This window comes from Syngnathus leptorhynchus, chromosome 12 (genome assembly GCF_054491065.1).
Source record: "Syngnathus leptorhynchus isolate UIUO chromosome 12, UIUO_Slep, whole genome shotgun sequence".
NCBI lineage: Eukaryota > Metazoa > Chordata > Actinopteri > Syngnathiformes > Syngnathidae > Syngnathus > Syngnathus leptorhynchus.
In genome coordinates, this window is record NC_141206.1 from 11,473,106 (window position 1) to 11,489,571 (window position 16,466).

Consider the following 16,466-nt stretch of genomic DNA (forward strand, 5'->3'; position numbering starts at 1 on the left):
GACGCGAAATACAATGATGGACAGAATTGCCCCCTCCCAGCTGGCGAGGAGTTGAATACTGCGCATGCGCGTCTCTGTATTGACGTCGCCTGGCCAACCCGGATGTTACCGCCGATGACAGCTTGCGCTCCGCTCCGCTCCGCTTTGCCTTGTGTTTGCGCTCTCAATCGCTTTAATTCGAGTGCAGACGAGCATTCTACGAGGCGACGTCCTCGCTTTGACTCGAGCGGACCGGACAAATAATCAACGGTAAGAGTCCGAACGTCTTCACTTGATGAAATGCCAGCTATGTCATGCTAGCTAGCTAACGAGTTAGCAGGAATGTTTTTTTTTTTTTTTTTCCATTTCCATCTCTCACTATGTCTTCTGTTTAATCAAATGTAATCACCCGCACTGGCACGAATCCAACGAATCATTTCAATCGCGTCGTAAATCGTCTGGTGGTGACGTCAGCAATAATGTCGCTTCGCGAGGAATGATCAATATTATGATTACTGAAGACGACGGATGATTCATTGATTTCAAAATGTAGTGTTTCTTCAACTACCCCAAAGTCAAGGTCAAATGTATCTTTTAAAACAACAAAATATAGACTTGCATAAAGTAGAGTAATACTGACACTCAAGGGTTCGGGTTAACCCTAACCCTCAAATAATAGCAATTGAAAAAAACCAAGAATGTAATCCTAAAAACAGCACTGCGGCACTGCACCCTCTGTCTCAGTGTGGCGCATGCTTGGAGATCCACAAACATGATGATTAAGAATGACCAACTTTATTGGGGTCGCTTTTTGGGGAGGGGGGAAATGTATGTCTGCAAGTATTGTTAGCGTCTGAATGTGTTCCTACAGCGTTTGCGTGTGAAAGTCTGGCAACGTCGCAGGCCAAACCCACCGGCATGAACGCAAGTCAAGCCCTCCTTCCCATGACCTAGACTTAGACTCTACGTGCTTATCATTTATGCAATTGTTATGGTCACTTCCAACCGGGGTGTCCAAGGACCCGCCTTCACGAGAAAACGCATGCTCGGCTGTTTTTCCTCCGTTAGAACAAACGGCTTTCAGATGACGGCCACCTCGAATCACTTTGAATTTGAGCTCATTGTTTTTGGCAGGCGTTTGGCCGGTGGGGTGGGGTGGGGCGGGGCGGGACGTGGCCCGAGGCCGCCGCGTCAGGATGAGCGGGGCGGCGCTGGCCGTGGAGATGGTGGTGGTGTTCTTCCTGGCACTCTTCCTGCTGCATCGCTACGGAGACTTTCGGAAGCAGCAGCGCATGGTCCTGTTCGGGACGCTGCTGGCCTGGTACCTGTGCTTCCTCATCGTTTTCATCCTGCCGCTGGACGTCACCACGGTCGGCCCGAGCTCTTCCGGCGGCGCCCTGCTTGCCAATCGGCCGTCTAAATCGTGTCCCGTTGCAGACCATCTACAAGCAGTGCCAGACGGACCGTCGGGATCACGCCGCCGGCACGCCGCCTCCTAATCAGACGTCAGGCAACACGTCCGTGGCGCCCGCTCAGAGGTCGGCGCGCCCGCTACGCCCCGATGGCGCGCGTGGCGACGCAGCCTAACCCCCGCTTCCTCTCCGCAGTGCGCCAGCGGCGTGCTATGAGCCGTGGAGCTACATCCCTGACGGTGTGATGCCCGTCTTCTGGCGGGTGGTCTACTGGACGTCGCAGTGCCTCACCTGGTCAGTATGCGCGAGGGCGCCTGGTGGTGGCTGCGGTGGCGATAAGTGGGCGGTGCTCAGCGGGTGCTGACGGGGAGGGAGGGAGGGAGGGAGGGAGGGAGGGAGGGAGGGGCCGACGTCGGTGGGCAGTGATTGGCGAGCGGTGAGCAGCGGGCTGGCCATCGGGACACGGCGGGCAGCCACGCCTTCGCCGCTGATAGCCGGGCGATGACGGACGGCGCACCCATGTCACCCAGGTTGCTGCTGCCGTTCATGCAGTCGTACGCCCGCTCGGGCGGGTTCTCCATGGCCGGGAAGGTCCAGACGGCCCTCATCGAGAACGCCATCTACTACGGAAGCTACCTGCTCATCTTTGGCTCGCTGCTCATCTACGTGGCCGTCCACCCGGAGTGGCGCCTGTCCTGGTCAGAGCCCGACTCCCAGCCGGCGTCTGGTCTCGCCTAGCCCGCCGGCGCTAAGGCGAGCGTGTGCTTGCCGGTCGACCGTCAGGTACGAGCTGCAGACCATCGGCATCACGGCGGCCAACACCTGGGGTTTGTTCCTGCTGGTTCTGCTGCTGGGCTACGGCCTGGTGGAGATCCCGCGCTCCTACTGGTACGCCTCCAGGCACGGACATATGCTCCTCAAGACCTACTTCAAGGCCTCCAAGCTCATGACGGAGAAGGCGGACGCCGAGGAGAACCTGGAGGACGTCATGGAGGTGAATATGCAGCGTGTGATCATGTGCCATGCCGTGGCTATTAAATCAACTCCAGACAAAATCGAATGGGATCCTTCCTTATTGTAAGGAAGGAAGGCGGGGGGGGGGGGGGGGACATCTCTGCCTCAAAACTATACTTGTCCATTTGAAAGCCATGTCGGGCAAACGCACCGTGCACCGTGGACGCTTCAGTAAATTCATCCTGCTGCCCTCAGGAGGTGAGAAAGGTGAGCGAGGCCGTCAAGTACAACCATCCTCTGAGGACGAGCGTCGACACCATCCTCCGGAAGGTGAGTGGCGTCTCACGCGGCGCCACTGCCGCCACCCCCTTCCCTTCCCTTCCCTCTTCCACCCGGGTTTCGCCCCTCAGTGCCCGACGGACTACCAGGACAAGTTGGGCCGCAACATGGACGACTACGAGGACTTTGAGGACAAGCAGACCTTCCCCAGCGAGAGGAGTCTGGTCAAGCTCCACAAACGGGTGAGTTTGCGTCCAACTGATCGCCCGGTGTCGGTCGGTCGGTCGGCCGGCTGAACCCGTTGGCGTCCGCGCAGGTGATCTACGCCGTTCAGCGACACCATCGCACCCGTGTGCAGTGGCACATGCTGCTGCAGGAAGCCTTCCATCTGGAGGACGTGGCCAAGAATGAAAGCAGCTCCTCGCGACGCTTCGTCCGCAGCTTTGCCCCCGCCCGGCCCCCGGGCTGGTTCAGCAGATACGTATACACGCCCAGCGCAGGTATGGAAGCGAGCAAAAAGTCGGGAGCGAGCGGCGGACGTCCTCGGGCTTCCGAGCGCCTCGTGCCGTGCGGGTCTCCGAAATAAAAGTTCTTCCTTAGAGTGGTACTGGGAGTGTCTGCTGAAGCGCATCTTCTACCGTGTCCTGGCCGTGCTGCTGGGCCTGCTCAGCGCCGCCGTGGTCTGGTCCGAGTGCACCTTCTTCAGCACCAAACCCGTCCTGTCGCTCTTTGCCGTCTTCATCCGGCTGGCCGAGCGCGACTACAACTACGTGTACATCCAGGTGAGGAAGCGGGCCAGCCCATGTTGCCGGCCAGGCTGGCGTAGGCTGAGAAACGTGCGGACGAACCTTTTGCTGCCTTGATACGCCCCGTCAAACAAAATGCTCTGCTGCCATCTAGCGGCCGGCAGTGTAATAACACCCCTCCCGCCCCCGAAACGGGAGGCTAAGGCAGAGCAACATTTTGGTGTGAACCCGTGGCAGAGGCCCATTTACTGCAGGACTCGGTCCTCTCGGTCCTCTCGGTCCTCTCGGTCCTCGCGGTCCTCGCGGTCTTCGCGGTCTTCGCGGCCCTCGCTCCCCCGATAGCTGCTGCGCTGTGCGTCCCCACCAGGTGGCGTGCTTCATCACCATCTTCTTCCTGTGCACGTGCGTGTACTCCACCGTGTTCCGTATCCGGGTGTTCAACTTCTACTACCTGGCGCCGCATCACCAGACGGACGCCTACAGCCTGCAGTTCAGCGGCATGTGAGCGAGCAGCGCCTGGCCCGCTGCCTCCGGCCGGTTCTTGTCTGACTCGGCCGCCTCTGGCCTTCAGGCTCTTCTGCCGGCTGACGCCGCCGCTGTGCCTCAACTTCTTGGGTCTCATCCACATGGACGCAGCCATCTCCCACCAGCACAGAGAGCAAACGGCCTACACCTCGGTAAGGCACCGCCATCTTTGCTGTCAGCCAGCCAGCCAGCCTGCCAACCCTAACCTTCAGCTCTCCGTCTGCGTGCGTGACAGATCATGGGCTCCATGCGCGTGCTCTCCTTCGTGGCCGACGGCTTCTACATCTACTACCCCATGCTCATCGTCATCTTGTGCATCGCCACCTACTTCAGGTAAGGCCACGTGCCAGAAACTGTCAAAGCAAGGATGTTCGGGGAGCGGCGAGCACTCGGGCTCAGCAGCGCCGCTAGATAGCCGTCGAGTCACCGCGCTTGGGAATGAGCGCGCGCGCCCATGCCGTGGACGGTTACCGGCCGTCTTGTGTCCATGCTCAGCCTGGGCACCCGCCTGCTCAACCTGCTCGGCTTCCAGCAGTTCATGGGCGACAGCGAGCTGACGTCGGACCTGGTGGACGAGGGCAAGGAGCTGATTCGCCGAGGTCGGTGGCGCCGCGCCCCGCCCTGCCGCGCCCTGCCGCACCCCGCCCTGCCGCACCCCGCCCTGCCGCACCCCGCCCCGCCATCCAGCATTCTAACCACCTTGCGTGTCTCTGCCCACAGAGAAGCGAAAGCGCCAGAGGACGGAAGATGGCGAGGCCAGACGACGTGTGAGTAAAGTGGCCCCGCCCCGCGGCGGCCGGGCGGCGGCTTTGACCACCCCGTGCGCGCGTTGCAGGAGTGGAAGGAGCGCTACGGCCACGCCAGGGAGGAATTGAGCGCCCGGGGCAGGAACGGCCACGAAATGAAGGAGAGCGGCTACTCGGACGCCGGCGACAGCGGACGTACGTTGGTTAGCTTGCGCAGGCCACTTGGCGTTGACGCAGCCTTGCACTTGTGTTTAGCGGGCAAGTTTTGCCGTTCCGCCGGTCGAGCGGAGCGCGATCGCATGGAGCTTCTGCAGGACCAGGAACCTCTGGACTACAACGCTGACTCCTCGGTGGACGACGCGGACGACCGCGGCGCGGGGAGGTGAGCCGCGAGATACCGGCCGTGGCTTTAACTTGCACGTCGATCGGACGCAGGCTATTTGCGGCCCTGGCCGCTCCGGCCGTCCTCGGCACGGCGATGTGATTGCGACGCCACGCTTCAGTCGTTTGCTCCTCCCCCTGCGACCAATTGTCGCGGCGTTGCGTTTCAGAGCCACGGGTGGCCGGTACCTGTCCATGTCGTCGTCTCGCAGTCGTATTTTTGACGACGTCTGAGCCCCGAGACGGCGGCAGAGCCACGACTGGACTCGGATCACCGTGGGCCGGGACCGCCGAGGGCGTTGTCCGCGTTGCCCTCCACGTCTTGGACACGCACGCGCCAACAGATTAGAAGTTTCGATGCGAGAGCGCGTCCCTTCTCCTTTGTCCACGTGCCACACAAGCTGTTGTTTGAGCTGATATTTCTAGCTAACGTTTACCAGTGTCATTTGTCCTTTGTGCTGTCGAACTTCAATAAAGCTGGTCGGCCGACGCTCGGCCGAGAACAGGCCGGCGACCGACGGACGAAGCCTCTTACGTTCTTTCTTTGAGCCGTGTCGCATCGATCCATACCGAGTCAATACACAGAGACAATGCTTAGGTGCCTTTTTATTATTCTTTTTTTTTAATGCTATTTTAACTTGCATGCTTTGCTTTCCCCTGGCCTTGTTCTGCCAATCAGAGAGGACACGAGAGGAAAAAATTGCACACTCTGCTTAAAGCTACTTGGCCTGCAGGTAACTTCAAGCCACGGTACACAATAATTAGTGGAAAATAACTAGTGAAGCACACGCAGACACTTATAGACATGTTCTAAAAACGATTGCTCGAAGAACCCATGAGAAATCTGAAATAATTGTAAAGGGTCGATAGTAGCTGTTCGGAATCCTTGCGACTATCGATTTGATCGTGCATCGATTAGCACAGTCTTGGAGTGCGCGCGCCAGCGAGCGAGCGAGCGAGCTCACAAACAAGATGGCGGCCCGAGTAGCCAAGTTGAAAAGTGAAAAGTTGGGCGAAAAGTTGAACTAGCGCAGCGTTTGAATGCCGGCGTGGCATGTGGCCGCCGCCGCCGCTCCGGGCGCCTTCCGTTCACACGTTGACCTCCCGTCGCTAAACTTGACGTCGACGTGCATTGCGCGAACCGCACTTTGATGCTTTTTCGGGAGCACACAAGGTAAGAACAAGCAGCATGCTCTTAGCTTAGCTTGCCTTGGCTTAGTTTAGCTTGGCTTAGCTTCGCCGATCTTAACGTCGTTTAGCATTAGCATAGCTGCGCGCAGCAAATGCACTGCGTCACACTTGTGTAAGGACGCGCACGCTGAAGACGCGTCGTTTCGGCGGCGTCATGCGCTGCTTGTCGCTCGCTCGCTCGCTCGCAGCGGGCGGGCGGGCAGCTAGTAGCCCGTCTGCTAATGCTTCCGGCGCTCCTCCTCTTGTTGTTAGTGCTCCACAATACAGTGGGAGAGCCGCTCTCTCATCCTTGTGCTAGCACGGCTCAAGGTTTCTCATTGTCTAGTTTTTACTGGCGGAGGTTTTGCCGAGGGGAGGGAGGATGGTGTTGTCGTGACTTAAGCGATTGTATTGCTTAGGATTTGCTTCGTGTCACCTTATGTTTATGTGGAAGTCCCAATTTGGTTGTATAGTTGTTGACAATCAAGATCGATTCGATCTGGTCGAGGGAGCGGCTGTGAGCTGTCAACGACCAACTGTTTGCGTTGGGCCACCAAGCAACACGGCCGCACTCACGGATGCTTGTGTCCACAATTTGTACTCGGAAGGAAGCGATGGGCTTGCTCCATCAGAGGTCACTGGCTGGATTGTTTTTACAGCACAGTCTGCAAGCAAACCTGCACCTTTTTGTGATTTCCTACAAAGTTGTTTGCAGTATCAGCCTTGTTTTATTTGTGGGAGGGAAATTCTTCTTTGTGTAATCGCCACACTTCTTCCAAAGCAAATTATAACGGGCATCAGACCAATAGCGGCGCGCTCGCCGTCATCCCTTTTCACCATCTTTGACTTGTCACTCGCAAAACATGGTGGAAGGGCGCGAGATGGGGTGGGGGGCATCCCTCTCCCTCCCTCCCTCCCTCCCTCCCTCCATCGCTGGCTCGCTCCCTCTCACCCTCCCTTCCTCTCGCCCTCCCTCCCTCCCTCCTCCGGGCGAGCGAGGCTCCCGATTGGCTGACGCTGGGCCCGGCTGACGTTTGTGTCAGACGCGGCGGAGGAGCCGATGGAGGCGACAGCGATGGGGTGAGCTGCCATTTTCTCTCTTTATTTGCCTTCCCGTGCCCGGCGTCTGCTTCCGGTTGCGCTTTGTTCTAAGTTGAGCTTTGCTGGCAGGATGTGAGGAGAGGGGGCTTGGGGGAGGGTGACGGCAGATATCGAGGGGGGGGGGGGGGGGTTCAGCCTCCCGTCATTGTCTCCGCTCTGTCGGTGTTGTGCGAGCCTCACTAAGCCAGCAAGGGGAGGGGGGTTGATGGAGGGAGAGAAAATGGCTGACCGCCAATGACGACCAGGAGGAGACTGAGGACGCGAGTTGCCTCTTTTGATGCAGTCGTCGTCCAAAGCGATCTAAAATGGATGCTCGTTATTCGGATGCGAAGACGGCTGCCACCTTGTCGTACGCGCTGTAACGCCGACTCCGGCAGCCATAGTTCACGTCGTCGCTCCTCTTTGCGGCCCCGTCGTTCTTTGCGCTCCGAGCTCTTTGCTGCGCGCATACGCTCAAGCGGACAAATATCGGATGCGGGTGCCGCCCGGACGACCTGGGTGTCACGTGCACGCTCCCAGAGACCGTGCGCCCGTCGTTGCCATTGCGTGCTGGTAGAATTGCCGAGGGACGCCACGCCATTTTTTTCTTGATGATGTCATCGCGGGTTAGGTCAGAGGCCAGCGGGACAAGATGTCGGCAGGGGCGTCGTATGACCAGCTGCTGAGGCAGGTGGAGGTGCTGAAGATGGAGAACTCCAACCTACGACAGGAGCTGCAGGACAACTCCAACCACCTCACCAAACTGGAGACTGAGGCGTCCAACATGAAGGTGCGTGTCGCCACCGGGCGGGGCCGGGCGGGGCCGGGCCGCCTCCACCAGGGTGTTTCCAGTCATCACCCTTCCAAAGTCTTAAACGGAAAAAGAGCCTTTGTTGCCACTTGACCAGGGCGGGCGCTCTGCAAGCGTTTGCTAATCGGTCAGCGATCGGCCCCGTCCCCGGGTCAGCGTAGTGAGCGCGTGGGGTCCCAACTTGGTGTGCTCTGACGGCAAATGGTCTTTCCGTGAACCAGGAAGCGCTGAAGCAGCTTCAGGGCACCGTGGAAGACGACTCGGAGGAGGCGCTGGGATCCCAGCTGGAGCTCGTGGTCAGGCTGAAAGGTGAATGGCGCCCACGCACGCGTGCACACAGGCAGGCACGCAGAGCGCCCTCGAAAGTGGCACGTTTTCTCTCTCGACATTCTGCGGCCGCAGCAAGAGAAGGGTCGCGGCGCCGTCAAGCCACGTGGCCAAAGAGGCAGCAGACGCACGCGGTCAGCAAATGTCCTCGCCTTTGTGTTTGCCCAGATATGAGCTTGGACCCCGGTGGCTTCAAAGCCAGGCCGAGGCCTCCGGCGCCGTCCGGCATGGCGGCGGCGGCGAGGAGAGCGCCGTCGGCGTCCAAAGACGGTGGCCACCACGAGCGCTGCCTGGAGGAGCTGGAGAAAGAGAGGTGGGCAACGGTCGGCCAGCGCTTCAGCAATTCTCTCTGATTGGCTGCGGCCGTTTGCTCTGCAGAGCGCTCCTATTGGCCGAGCTGGAGAAGGAGGAGAAGGAGAAAGGCTGGTACTACGCTCAACTTCTCAATCTGACCGAGAGGATCGACAGTTTGCCCCTCAGCGAGAATGTAAACGCGCCCTTTCAAATTGGATCGAGACGGCTGGCTGGCTGGCTGGCCGGCTGGCCGGCTGGCTAACTGGCTGGCTAACTGGCTGGCTAACTGGCTGGCTAACTGGCTGGCTAACTGGCTGGCTAACTGGCTGGCTGGCCGGCCGGCTGGCCCATCTTCACGACGTACGTCGCTATGTTTCCAGTTCACACTGCAGACGGACATGAGTCGTCGTCAGCTGGAGTTTGAGGCCCGCCAGATTCACGCCGCCATGGAAGAGCAGCTGGGGTCCCGTCAGGAGATGGAGAAGCGAGCCGAGGTGCGTCGCTCGCCTCCTCTTGTGTGCCTTGTTTGGCCGGCCCTCAACGTGTGCCCGTCCCCACGCGCGCTTGCAGGCTCGCGCGGCTCGCATCCACCAGATCGACAAGGACATCGGCAAGTTAGGCGCTCGACCGCAGGTGCTCAACTTGTGTCTCGTCTCGAAGGTGGCTCCGAAGTTGCTCATCTGCAGTTGCTCATCTGCCACCGCCGCCACCGCCGCTGTGTGTGTGTGTGTGTGTGTGTGTGTGTGTGTGTGTGTGTGTGTGTGTGTGTGTGTGTGTGTGTGTGTGTGTGTGCGTGTGCAGGTGGAAGACGCCCGGGGTTCCAACGAAGGCGGGGGCGCTCTGGCGGTCTCGCAGGTCAGTTAAAAAGAGGCTGACTCGCAAACGGTGCGTTCCCAGCTAGCGTTGACGTGTTGGCCGTCGGTCCGCAGACCGCCGCCGCCCCTCGATCGGAGCGCGAGCCGGCCAACGAGACGGCTTACTCTGTGCCCCGGCGAATCACAAGCCACTTGGGAACAAAGGTGAGGCAGCTCCTGGACGCCCGCCCGCCCGCCCGCCGCCAATGCTAACAACGTGTGTCCCCCGCAGGTGGAGATGGTGTACAGCCTTCTGTCCATGCTGGGAACGCACGACAAGGACGACATGTCCCGCACGCTGCTGGCCATGTCCAGCTCACAGGACTCCTGCATCGCCATGCGACAGTCCGGCTGCCTGCCGCTGCTCATCCAGCTGCTGCACGGCAATGACAAGGACTCGCTGTTGCTAGGTAGCGGCGGCCACAAGTTGCTCAGCCTCCCGCAGGCGCTGGCAGCCGCTGCCTTAGCCGCTGCCTTAGCCGCCGCCTTAGCCGCCGCCTTAGCCGCCGCCTTAGCCGCCGGCCCTCTCCTTTTGTTGCCTAGGTAACTCGCGCGGCAGCAAGGAGGCCCGCGCCCGTGCCTCGGCCGCGCTGCATAACATTGTGCACAGTCAGCCGGACGACAAGCGGGGCCGGCGGGAGATCCGCGTGCTCCATCTGCTGGAGCAGGTGCGCCATTACTGCGAGGCCTGCTGGAGCTGGCAGGAGAACCACGAGAGGGGTGCCGAGCAGGAGGACAACCCCGGTGAGTGAGTGAGTGAGTGAGTGAGTGAGTGAGTGAGTGAGTGAGTGAGCGAGCGAGCGAGCGAGCGAGCGAGCGAGCAGCTGGCCGCCGCCATCGCCCCGTTTCATCTGCTGTTCCTCACCGTGCGCGGCAGTGCCCTCGCCCGTCGACCATCAGATCTGTCCCGCCGTCTGCGTCCTCATGAAACTCTCTTTCGACGAGGAGCATCGGCACGCCATGAACGAGCTTGGTGAGCGAGCAAAAATCCCCGCAAAGATTAGGGAGGGTGGAAGGTCTCAAGATGGCTGAAAAGTTGAAATAAGAGCTAGCTGCGGTGTCATGAGAAATCGCACAACGCAGCACAGCACGGCATTGCGTGCTAGCTAACGTGTGTGCGGTGACGCTCAGGTGGCCTGCAGGCGGTGGCCGAGCTGCTGCAGGTGGACTGCGAGATGTTGGACCTGAGCAGAGACCACTACAGCGTCACGCTGCGCCGCTACGCCGGAATGTCGCTCACCAATCTGACCTTTGGAGACGTGGCCAATAAGGTCGGGCAGCCGCGCCGCGCCCGTAGCTCGGCTCGCCGCCGGCCTCTCGAGTCATCTTGAGTCCCTCGCACTTTGTGCCCTCCAGGCCACGCTGTGCTCCATGAAGGGCTGCATGCGCGCCATGGTCAAGCAGCTCAAGTCTGAAAGCGAAGACCTGCAGCAGGTGATGGCCAGCGTGCTGAGGAACTTGTCGTGGCGAGCGGACGTCAACAGCAAGCAGACGCTGCGCGAAGTGGGCAGTGTGCGGGCGCTGGTGGGCTGCGCCCTGGATGTCCAGAAGGTGAGTCGTGGCGCTAGCCAACAGCCGCTGAGCGTCCGTCCGACTGTCCGTCCGTCCGTTTGCCCATCCGCCCGGGCAGGAGTCCACGCTCAAGTCGGTCCTGAGCGCGCTCTGGAACCTGTCGGCGCACTGCACGGAGAACAAGGCCGACATCTGCTCGGTGGACGGCGCGCTGGCCTTCCTGGTGGGGACGTTGACGCACCGCAGCCACACCAACACCTTGGCCATCATCGAGAGCGGAGGCGGCATCCTGAGGAACGTCTCCAGCCTCATCGCCACCAACGAGGCGTACAGGTGAGTTGGCTCGGCCGGCTGACCCTATGGATGGATGGACGGACGGACGGACGGATGTATCTGCTCGCAGACGCATCCTGCGGGAGCACGGCTGCCTGCCCACGTTGCTGCAGCACCTGAAATCGCACAGCCTGACCATCGTGTCCAATGCCTGCGGAACCCTGTGGAACCTTTCGGCGCGCGACGCCAAGGATCAGGAGGCCCTGTGGGAGCTGGGCGCCGTGGGAATGCTGCGCAACCTCATCCATTCCCGCCACAAGATGATCGCCATGGGCAGCGCCGCCGCCCTGCGAAACCTGATGGCCAACCGGCCGGCTCGTTACAAGGACGCCAGTGTGCTTTCGCCGGGCGCCGGGGCGCCTTCGCTGCACGCCCGCAAGCAGAAGGCGCTCTTCAAGGAGCTGGACGCTCAGCAGCTCTCCGAGACCTTTGACAACATCGACAACCTCAGCCCAAAGGCGGCGCACGGGAAGGCGCACGGGAAGGCGCGGGACTGCGGCGGTGCCGGCGGAGCGGCCAACGCCACCCGCTCCTACGCCAACACGCCGGTTCTGTCCAGTCCAAAAAATGCCGACGGCTCCAAGCCCAGCGCGGACGAGTCGGCGGCGTACGCGCGGCCCGTCTTCGCCGCCAGCGTGCGAGCGTCCAGCGACAGCATCAACAGCGTGACCAGCGCCGACGGCTACGGCACCCGCGGCAAAACCAAACCGTCCTCGGAACCGCTCTACTCCTCGGACGACAGCGGCGGCGCCGGCAGGTGCTGCGTCTACAGGAAGTACCCGGCCGACCTGGCTCACAAGATTCGCAGCGTTAACCATATGGCGGACGACGACGGCGCGGAGGTGGACACGCCCATCAACTACAGCCTCAAGTACTCGGACGAGCAGCTCAATTCCGGAAGGCAGAGTCCCAGCCACCGCGGCAGGACCGAGACGGAGCGGCGCGACGAGCAGGCCGGCGCCACGAGGATGAGGAGCGACGGCGCCAACGCTCGGGTGCCGCCGGCGCAGCCCGCCCGCTACGCCGTCCCGCCGGCCTCCCGCTACGGCGGCGCCGGCGACCCCGCCGCCGCCGCCGCCGCCGGGCCCGAGCAGCCCATCGACTACAGCCTGAAATACGGCGGCGAGGTTTCACGCAAGCCTCCCTTCCAGGCTGGAGACGGCCCGGCCCCCAATAGCGCCCCCTCTGCCCCGTGCCCCCCGCCGCACCTGCCACCCAAGGGTCACCAAGAGTCGACGCAGACCTACTGCGTTGAGGACACGCCCATTTGCTTCTCTGGCGGAAGCTCGCTGTCGTCCTTGTCGCCCGAGGAAGAGGAGGAGGACGCCGACGCGGCGGCGAGGAAGAGGCGAGCGGCCGGGGACGAGCAGCGGCAGCGCAAAGAAGTGGAGAGCCAGACGCCCGTTGTCCCCGCTGCGGCGGCGCGAGGACGGCGCGCCCACCACCCCCACCATCACCACCACCACAATGCCCACCAGCATCAGCCGGCGTTGGGCGCCCGCACTCCAAAGAGTCCGCCGGAGCAGCAGTACGCTCAGGAGACGCCGCTCATGTTCAGTCGCTGCACGTCGGTCAGCTCGCTGGACAGCTTCTCCACTTCGTCCATCGCCAGCTCCGTGCGCTCCAGCGAGCCGTGCAGCGGCATGCCCAGCGGGGTGGTCAGTCCCAGCGACCTGCCCGACAGTCCCGGCCAAACCATGCCCCCCAGCCGCGCCAAGACGCCGCCACCGCCACAGACGGTGCCGCCGCCTTCCGCCATGACCGCAGGGGAGCAGAAGGCCGCCAAGAAGAAGGAGGCGGAGGAGAGCGCCGCCGACGTCCTGCTGCACTTTGCGACCGAGAGCACGCCGCACGGCTTCTCCTACGCTTCCAGTCTGAGCGCGCTCAGTATGGACGAGCCCTTCATCGCAGCCGACGTGAAGCGCGACGGCGCCCGGGACCAAAGCCAGAACGGCGGCCGGGACCAAAGCCAGAACGGCGGCCGGGTCCCGGCCAAGGAGGAAGGGCCATCTCAGCGGGTGCTCCAAGAGTCCGACGACGACGACGACGACGACGACACTCAGATCCTGAAGGCGTGCATCATCATGGCCATGCCCAAGTCGTCACGGAAACCAAAGAAGCAGCAACAGCAAGGCAAAGGCACCCAGCTCCCGGTCTACAAGCTCCTCCCCTCGCAGAAGAAGGAGCCGCCAAGCGAGGAGGTTCCCCGTGTCTACTGCGTGGAGGGAACACCGCTCAACTTTTCCACCGCGACGTCGCTCAGCGACCTCACCATCGACTCGCCGCCCAACGAGGAGGCCCATCCCGCCGCCGCCGCCGCCGCTGCGCCCGCCGCCTCCTCTTCGCAGGCACACCGCGCCGGACTTCCAGAGGGCGACAACGGCGAGGACATCCTCGCCGAGTGCATCAGTGCCGCCATGCCCAAAGCCAAACCCAGGAAGCCCGTTCGAGCGTCCTCTGGCGGCGGCGGCGAGCCGGCCCCGCCCCCTCCGGCCCCGCCCCTTTTCATTCCCCAGCAGCACAAGAACCCCACAGCACGTCCCTCGTCGGCCGCCGCGCCGCTAAAGCCGACCTCGCCGGTCAAGCCCACCCAGCGGGCGGCTAAAGTCAAGCCGGGCTTCGCTTTCGACTCGCCGCATCGCTACACCCCCATCGAGGGAACGCCCTGCTGCTTCTCCCGCAACGACTCGCTGAGCTCGCTCGATTTTGACGACGACGAGAAGGACGAAGAACGGAAGCGGGACGAGGACGGCAAACGGGATGAGGTCCGCAAACGGCGCGAGCGGGACAAACAGACGCCGGCGGCGGCGGCGGAAGTTTTCCCTCCGGGTAAAGCCGGCGGCGCCAACCCGCCCGCCTCGGATGAAAAGCAGAAGTTTGCCATGGAGGACACGCCCGTCTGCTTCTCCAGGAACTCTTCTCTCAGTTCGCTGAGCGACATTGACCAGGAGAACAACAACAATGAGTTTGCGGCCCCCCGGCGGCCGCCGCCGCAGCGGCTGAATGAGCAACAGGGCGGCAGCGCAGAGCCCGCTGCGCAGGTGCCCGTAAAAGCGCCGCCGCGCCTGTGCGCCTACACGCCCAAAGCCTTCCACGTGGAGGACACGCCTGTCTGCTTCTCCAGGAACTCCTCGCTCAGCTCGCTCAGCATTGATTCTGAAGACGACCTCCTGCAGGAGTGCATCAGCTCGGCCATGCCCAAGAAGAAGAAGAAGAAGAAGAGTTCCGCCGCCGCCGCCGCAACGCCCCTTCCTGCAGCCAAAGCGGAGGACCGCATGCTGGCCGAGGAGGAGCCTTTGGATGTACCGCAGAGCCCCGCCTCCCCGGACTCCGAGTCCTTCGACTGGAAAGCCATTCAAGAAGGTGCCAACTCTGTCGTCAGCAGCCTCAACGCCGCCGCCGCTTCGTCGCCGTCCCCCCAAGGCTCATCCGACTCCGATTCTGTGCTATCCCTCAAATCGGTGGGCTCGCCGTTCCGCCCGCCGCCGCCCGCCGGCAGCGCCCCCGACCGGCAGGCCGAGTCCAAGCCGGGCGCCAGGGTGGTCAAACCGTCTGCCGAGGACAAAAAGAAGGGCCAAGAAGACCAGCCGAAGGCGGCGGTGAGGGGTGGCAAGAAGGTTTATCGGAGCCCCATCACCGGAAAGCCTAGGGCCGAGCTGGCGGGTAGGGGAAGGAGCAAACCCAGAGCCCCCGCCAAAGTGCCAGGGAGCGGCGACTCGTCTCGGGATTCCACGCCGTCGCGTTCCTCTCATAGAGGAGGGAGACCATCGCAGCTGCCGCGCACAGCGTCGCCCGCCGCCGCCGCCAAACCTGGCGCTGCGGCGAGTCAGGTCGGCCGCAACAATGTCTCAAAGAAGGAGAAGGCGGAAGTGGAGAAACCCGCACTCGTCCGCCAGTCCACGTTCATCAAGGAGGTGCCCAGCCCCACGCTCAAGAGGAAGCTGGAAGAGTCCGCCGCCGCCGCCACGTCTCGCAGACAGGATGCCGTCCGCTCCCAATCGGAGAGTCCGTCTCGCCCCCAGGACAGCGCGGCCGAGTCGTCGTCGCACTTGGGCCGTACGGGAACCTGGAAGCGCCAGAGCAAACATTCCAGCTCGTTGCCTCGCGTGGGCACCTGGAAGCGAACCGGAAGTTCCTCCTCTGTCCTCTCGGCCTCGTCCGAGTCGAGCGAGAAGGCCCGAAGCGAGGAGGAGCCCGGTGCCCGATCCACGGGAACGTGGCAGCGGGCCAAGAGCGCCGGCGTGGGGGAAGCCTTGGACCAGGAGGAAGTGTGGGTACGCCTGGAAGATTGTCCCGTCAACAACCCGCGCTCGGCGTCCTCGTGCTCGGCGCGCTCTCCCAACGCCCCGCCTGTCATTCCAGGCCTCGTCCCTTCCAAACTGCCCTCCTCCTCCTCGTCCTCCTCGTCCACTTCCTCCACCAACCTGAACTTACGGCGCAGCTGCGACAGCTTGGAGGACAAGCCGCCGCCAGCGGCGCCGGAGCGCCTTCAGCAGCGCCTTCAGCAGCAGCAGCAGCAGCAGCGCAGTGGCGCCGTGGCCGCCAGGGTCAGCCCCTTTAACTACACGCCCAGTCCCAGGAAGAGCAACCCTGACTCGGCCGCCTCCACATCGCCCTCTGCTGCCACATCCAACGCACCTGCAAGGCCCTCGCTTATCCCTACCCCCGTCACCAAAAAGCGGGAGCCCAAGGGTGGCGAAGGAGGCTGTGCCGGCGGCGGCGGCGAACACGGCTCCTATATTGTCACGTCGGTATGAAAGGCCCCTCCCTCCGTTTCAGAAAGCTCGCTCAATCAGGCTGTCATCTTTTTCTATCTACCACTTAGGATGTGTAGCGCTTAGCTCGTCTTCCCGCATGCCCACCCAACCCCAAAAGAAGACGCCGTTCCCTTGAGACGATTCCGTTCGTAGGGACGCTGTGGATGTTTTCACTGACAAACACTGTAACGCCTAACTTATTAATTTAAATGTTTTTGGCGACATAACGTAAGAATAAAAGTCAACGTTTTAGCTCAACCCTTTTGTCGTGTATCCTGGGACTGATACATTTGTTACATTATAAAA

At 61.9% G+C, this 16,466-nt stretch overlaps 2 protein-coding genes across 2 annotated transcripts; both read left to right on the forward strand.

Annotated features, from left to right (window-relative positions):
* Positions 1 to 37: 37 nt before the first annotated feature.
* Positions 38 to 5,544, forward strand: lmbrd2b (LMBR1 domain containing 2b). Its single transcript, XM_085925757.1, has 17 exons — positions 38 to 249; positions 1,114 to 1,349; positions 1,417 to 1,517; positions 1,587 to 1,685; positions 1,922 to 2,089; positions 2,175 to 2,385; positions 2,601 to 2,675; positions 2,756 to 2,866; positions 2,941 to 3,124; positions 3,225 to 3,406; positions 3,738 to 3,871; positions 3,942 to 4,047; positions 4,131 to 4,228; positions 4,391 to 4,494; positions 4,616 to 4,662; positions 4,731 to 5,023; positions 5,193 to 5,544. Exons 2-17 carry the CDS (start codon positions 1,176 to 1,178, stop codon positions 5,254 to 5,256), a joined length of 2,151 nt encoding a protein of 716 aa, XP_085781883.1. The 5' UTR covers positions 38 to 249; positions 1,114 to 1,175; the 3' UTR covers positions 5,257 to 5,544.
* A 404-nt stretch (positions 5,545 to 5,948) lies between these two features.
* On the forward strand, positions 5,949 to 16,418 carry apc (APC regulator of WNT signaling pathway). The gene is made up of 16 exons (XM_085925755.1): positions 5,949 to 6,196; positions 7,904 to 8,062; positions 8,305 to 8,392; positions 8,579 to 8,723; positions 8,789 to 8,897; positions 9,085 to 9,198; positions 9,275 to 9,337; positions 9,506 to 9,559; positions 9,634 to 9,723; positions 9,791 to 9,968; positions 10,102 to 10,302; positions 10,436 to 10,531; positions 10,690 to 10,829; positions 10,915 to 11,109; positions 11,189 to 11,403; positions 11,474 to 16,418. Exons 2-16 carry the CDS (start codon positions 7,925 to 7,927, stop codon positions 16,158 to 16,160), a joined length of 6,513 nt encoding a protein of 2,170 aa, XP_085781881.1. The 5' UTR covers positions 5,949 to 6,196; positions 7,904 to 7,924; the 3' UTR covers positions 16,161 to 16,418.
* Positions 16,419 to 16,466: the final 48 nt, after the last annotated feature.

Coding starts and splice junctions, on each gene's coding strand:
- lmbrd2b (XM_085925757.1), top strand. CDS start 1,176: ATGAGCGGGGCGGCGCTGGCCGTGGAGATGGTGGTGGTGTTCTTCCTG. Junction 3,872..3,941: donor AGCCTGCAGTTCAGCGGCAT/GTGAGCGAGCAG, acceptor TCTGGCCTTCAG/GCTCTTCTGCCGGCTGACGC. Junction 5,024..5,192: donor GACGACCGCGGCGCGGGGAG/GTGAGCCGCGAG, acceptor GTTGCGTTTCAG/AGCCACGGGTGGCCGGTACC.
- apc (XM_085925755.1), top strand. CDS start 7,925: ATGTCGGCAGGGGCGTCGTATGACCAGCTGCTGAGGCAGGTGGAGGTG. Junction 8,724..8,788: donor GAGGAGCTGGAGAAAGAGAG/GTGGGCAACGGT, acceptor TTTGCTCTGCAG/AGCGCTCCTATTGGCCGAGC. Junction 9,560..9,633: donor GCGCTCTGGCGGTCTCGCAG/GTCAGTTAAAAA, acceptor GTCGGTCCGCAG/ACCGCCGCCGCCCCTCGATC.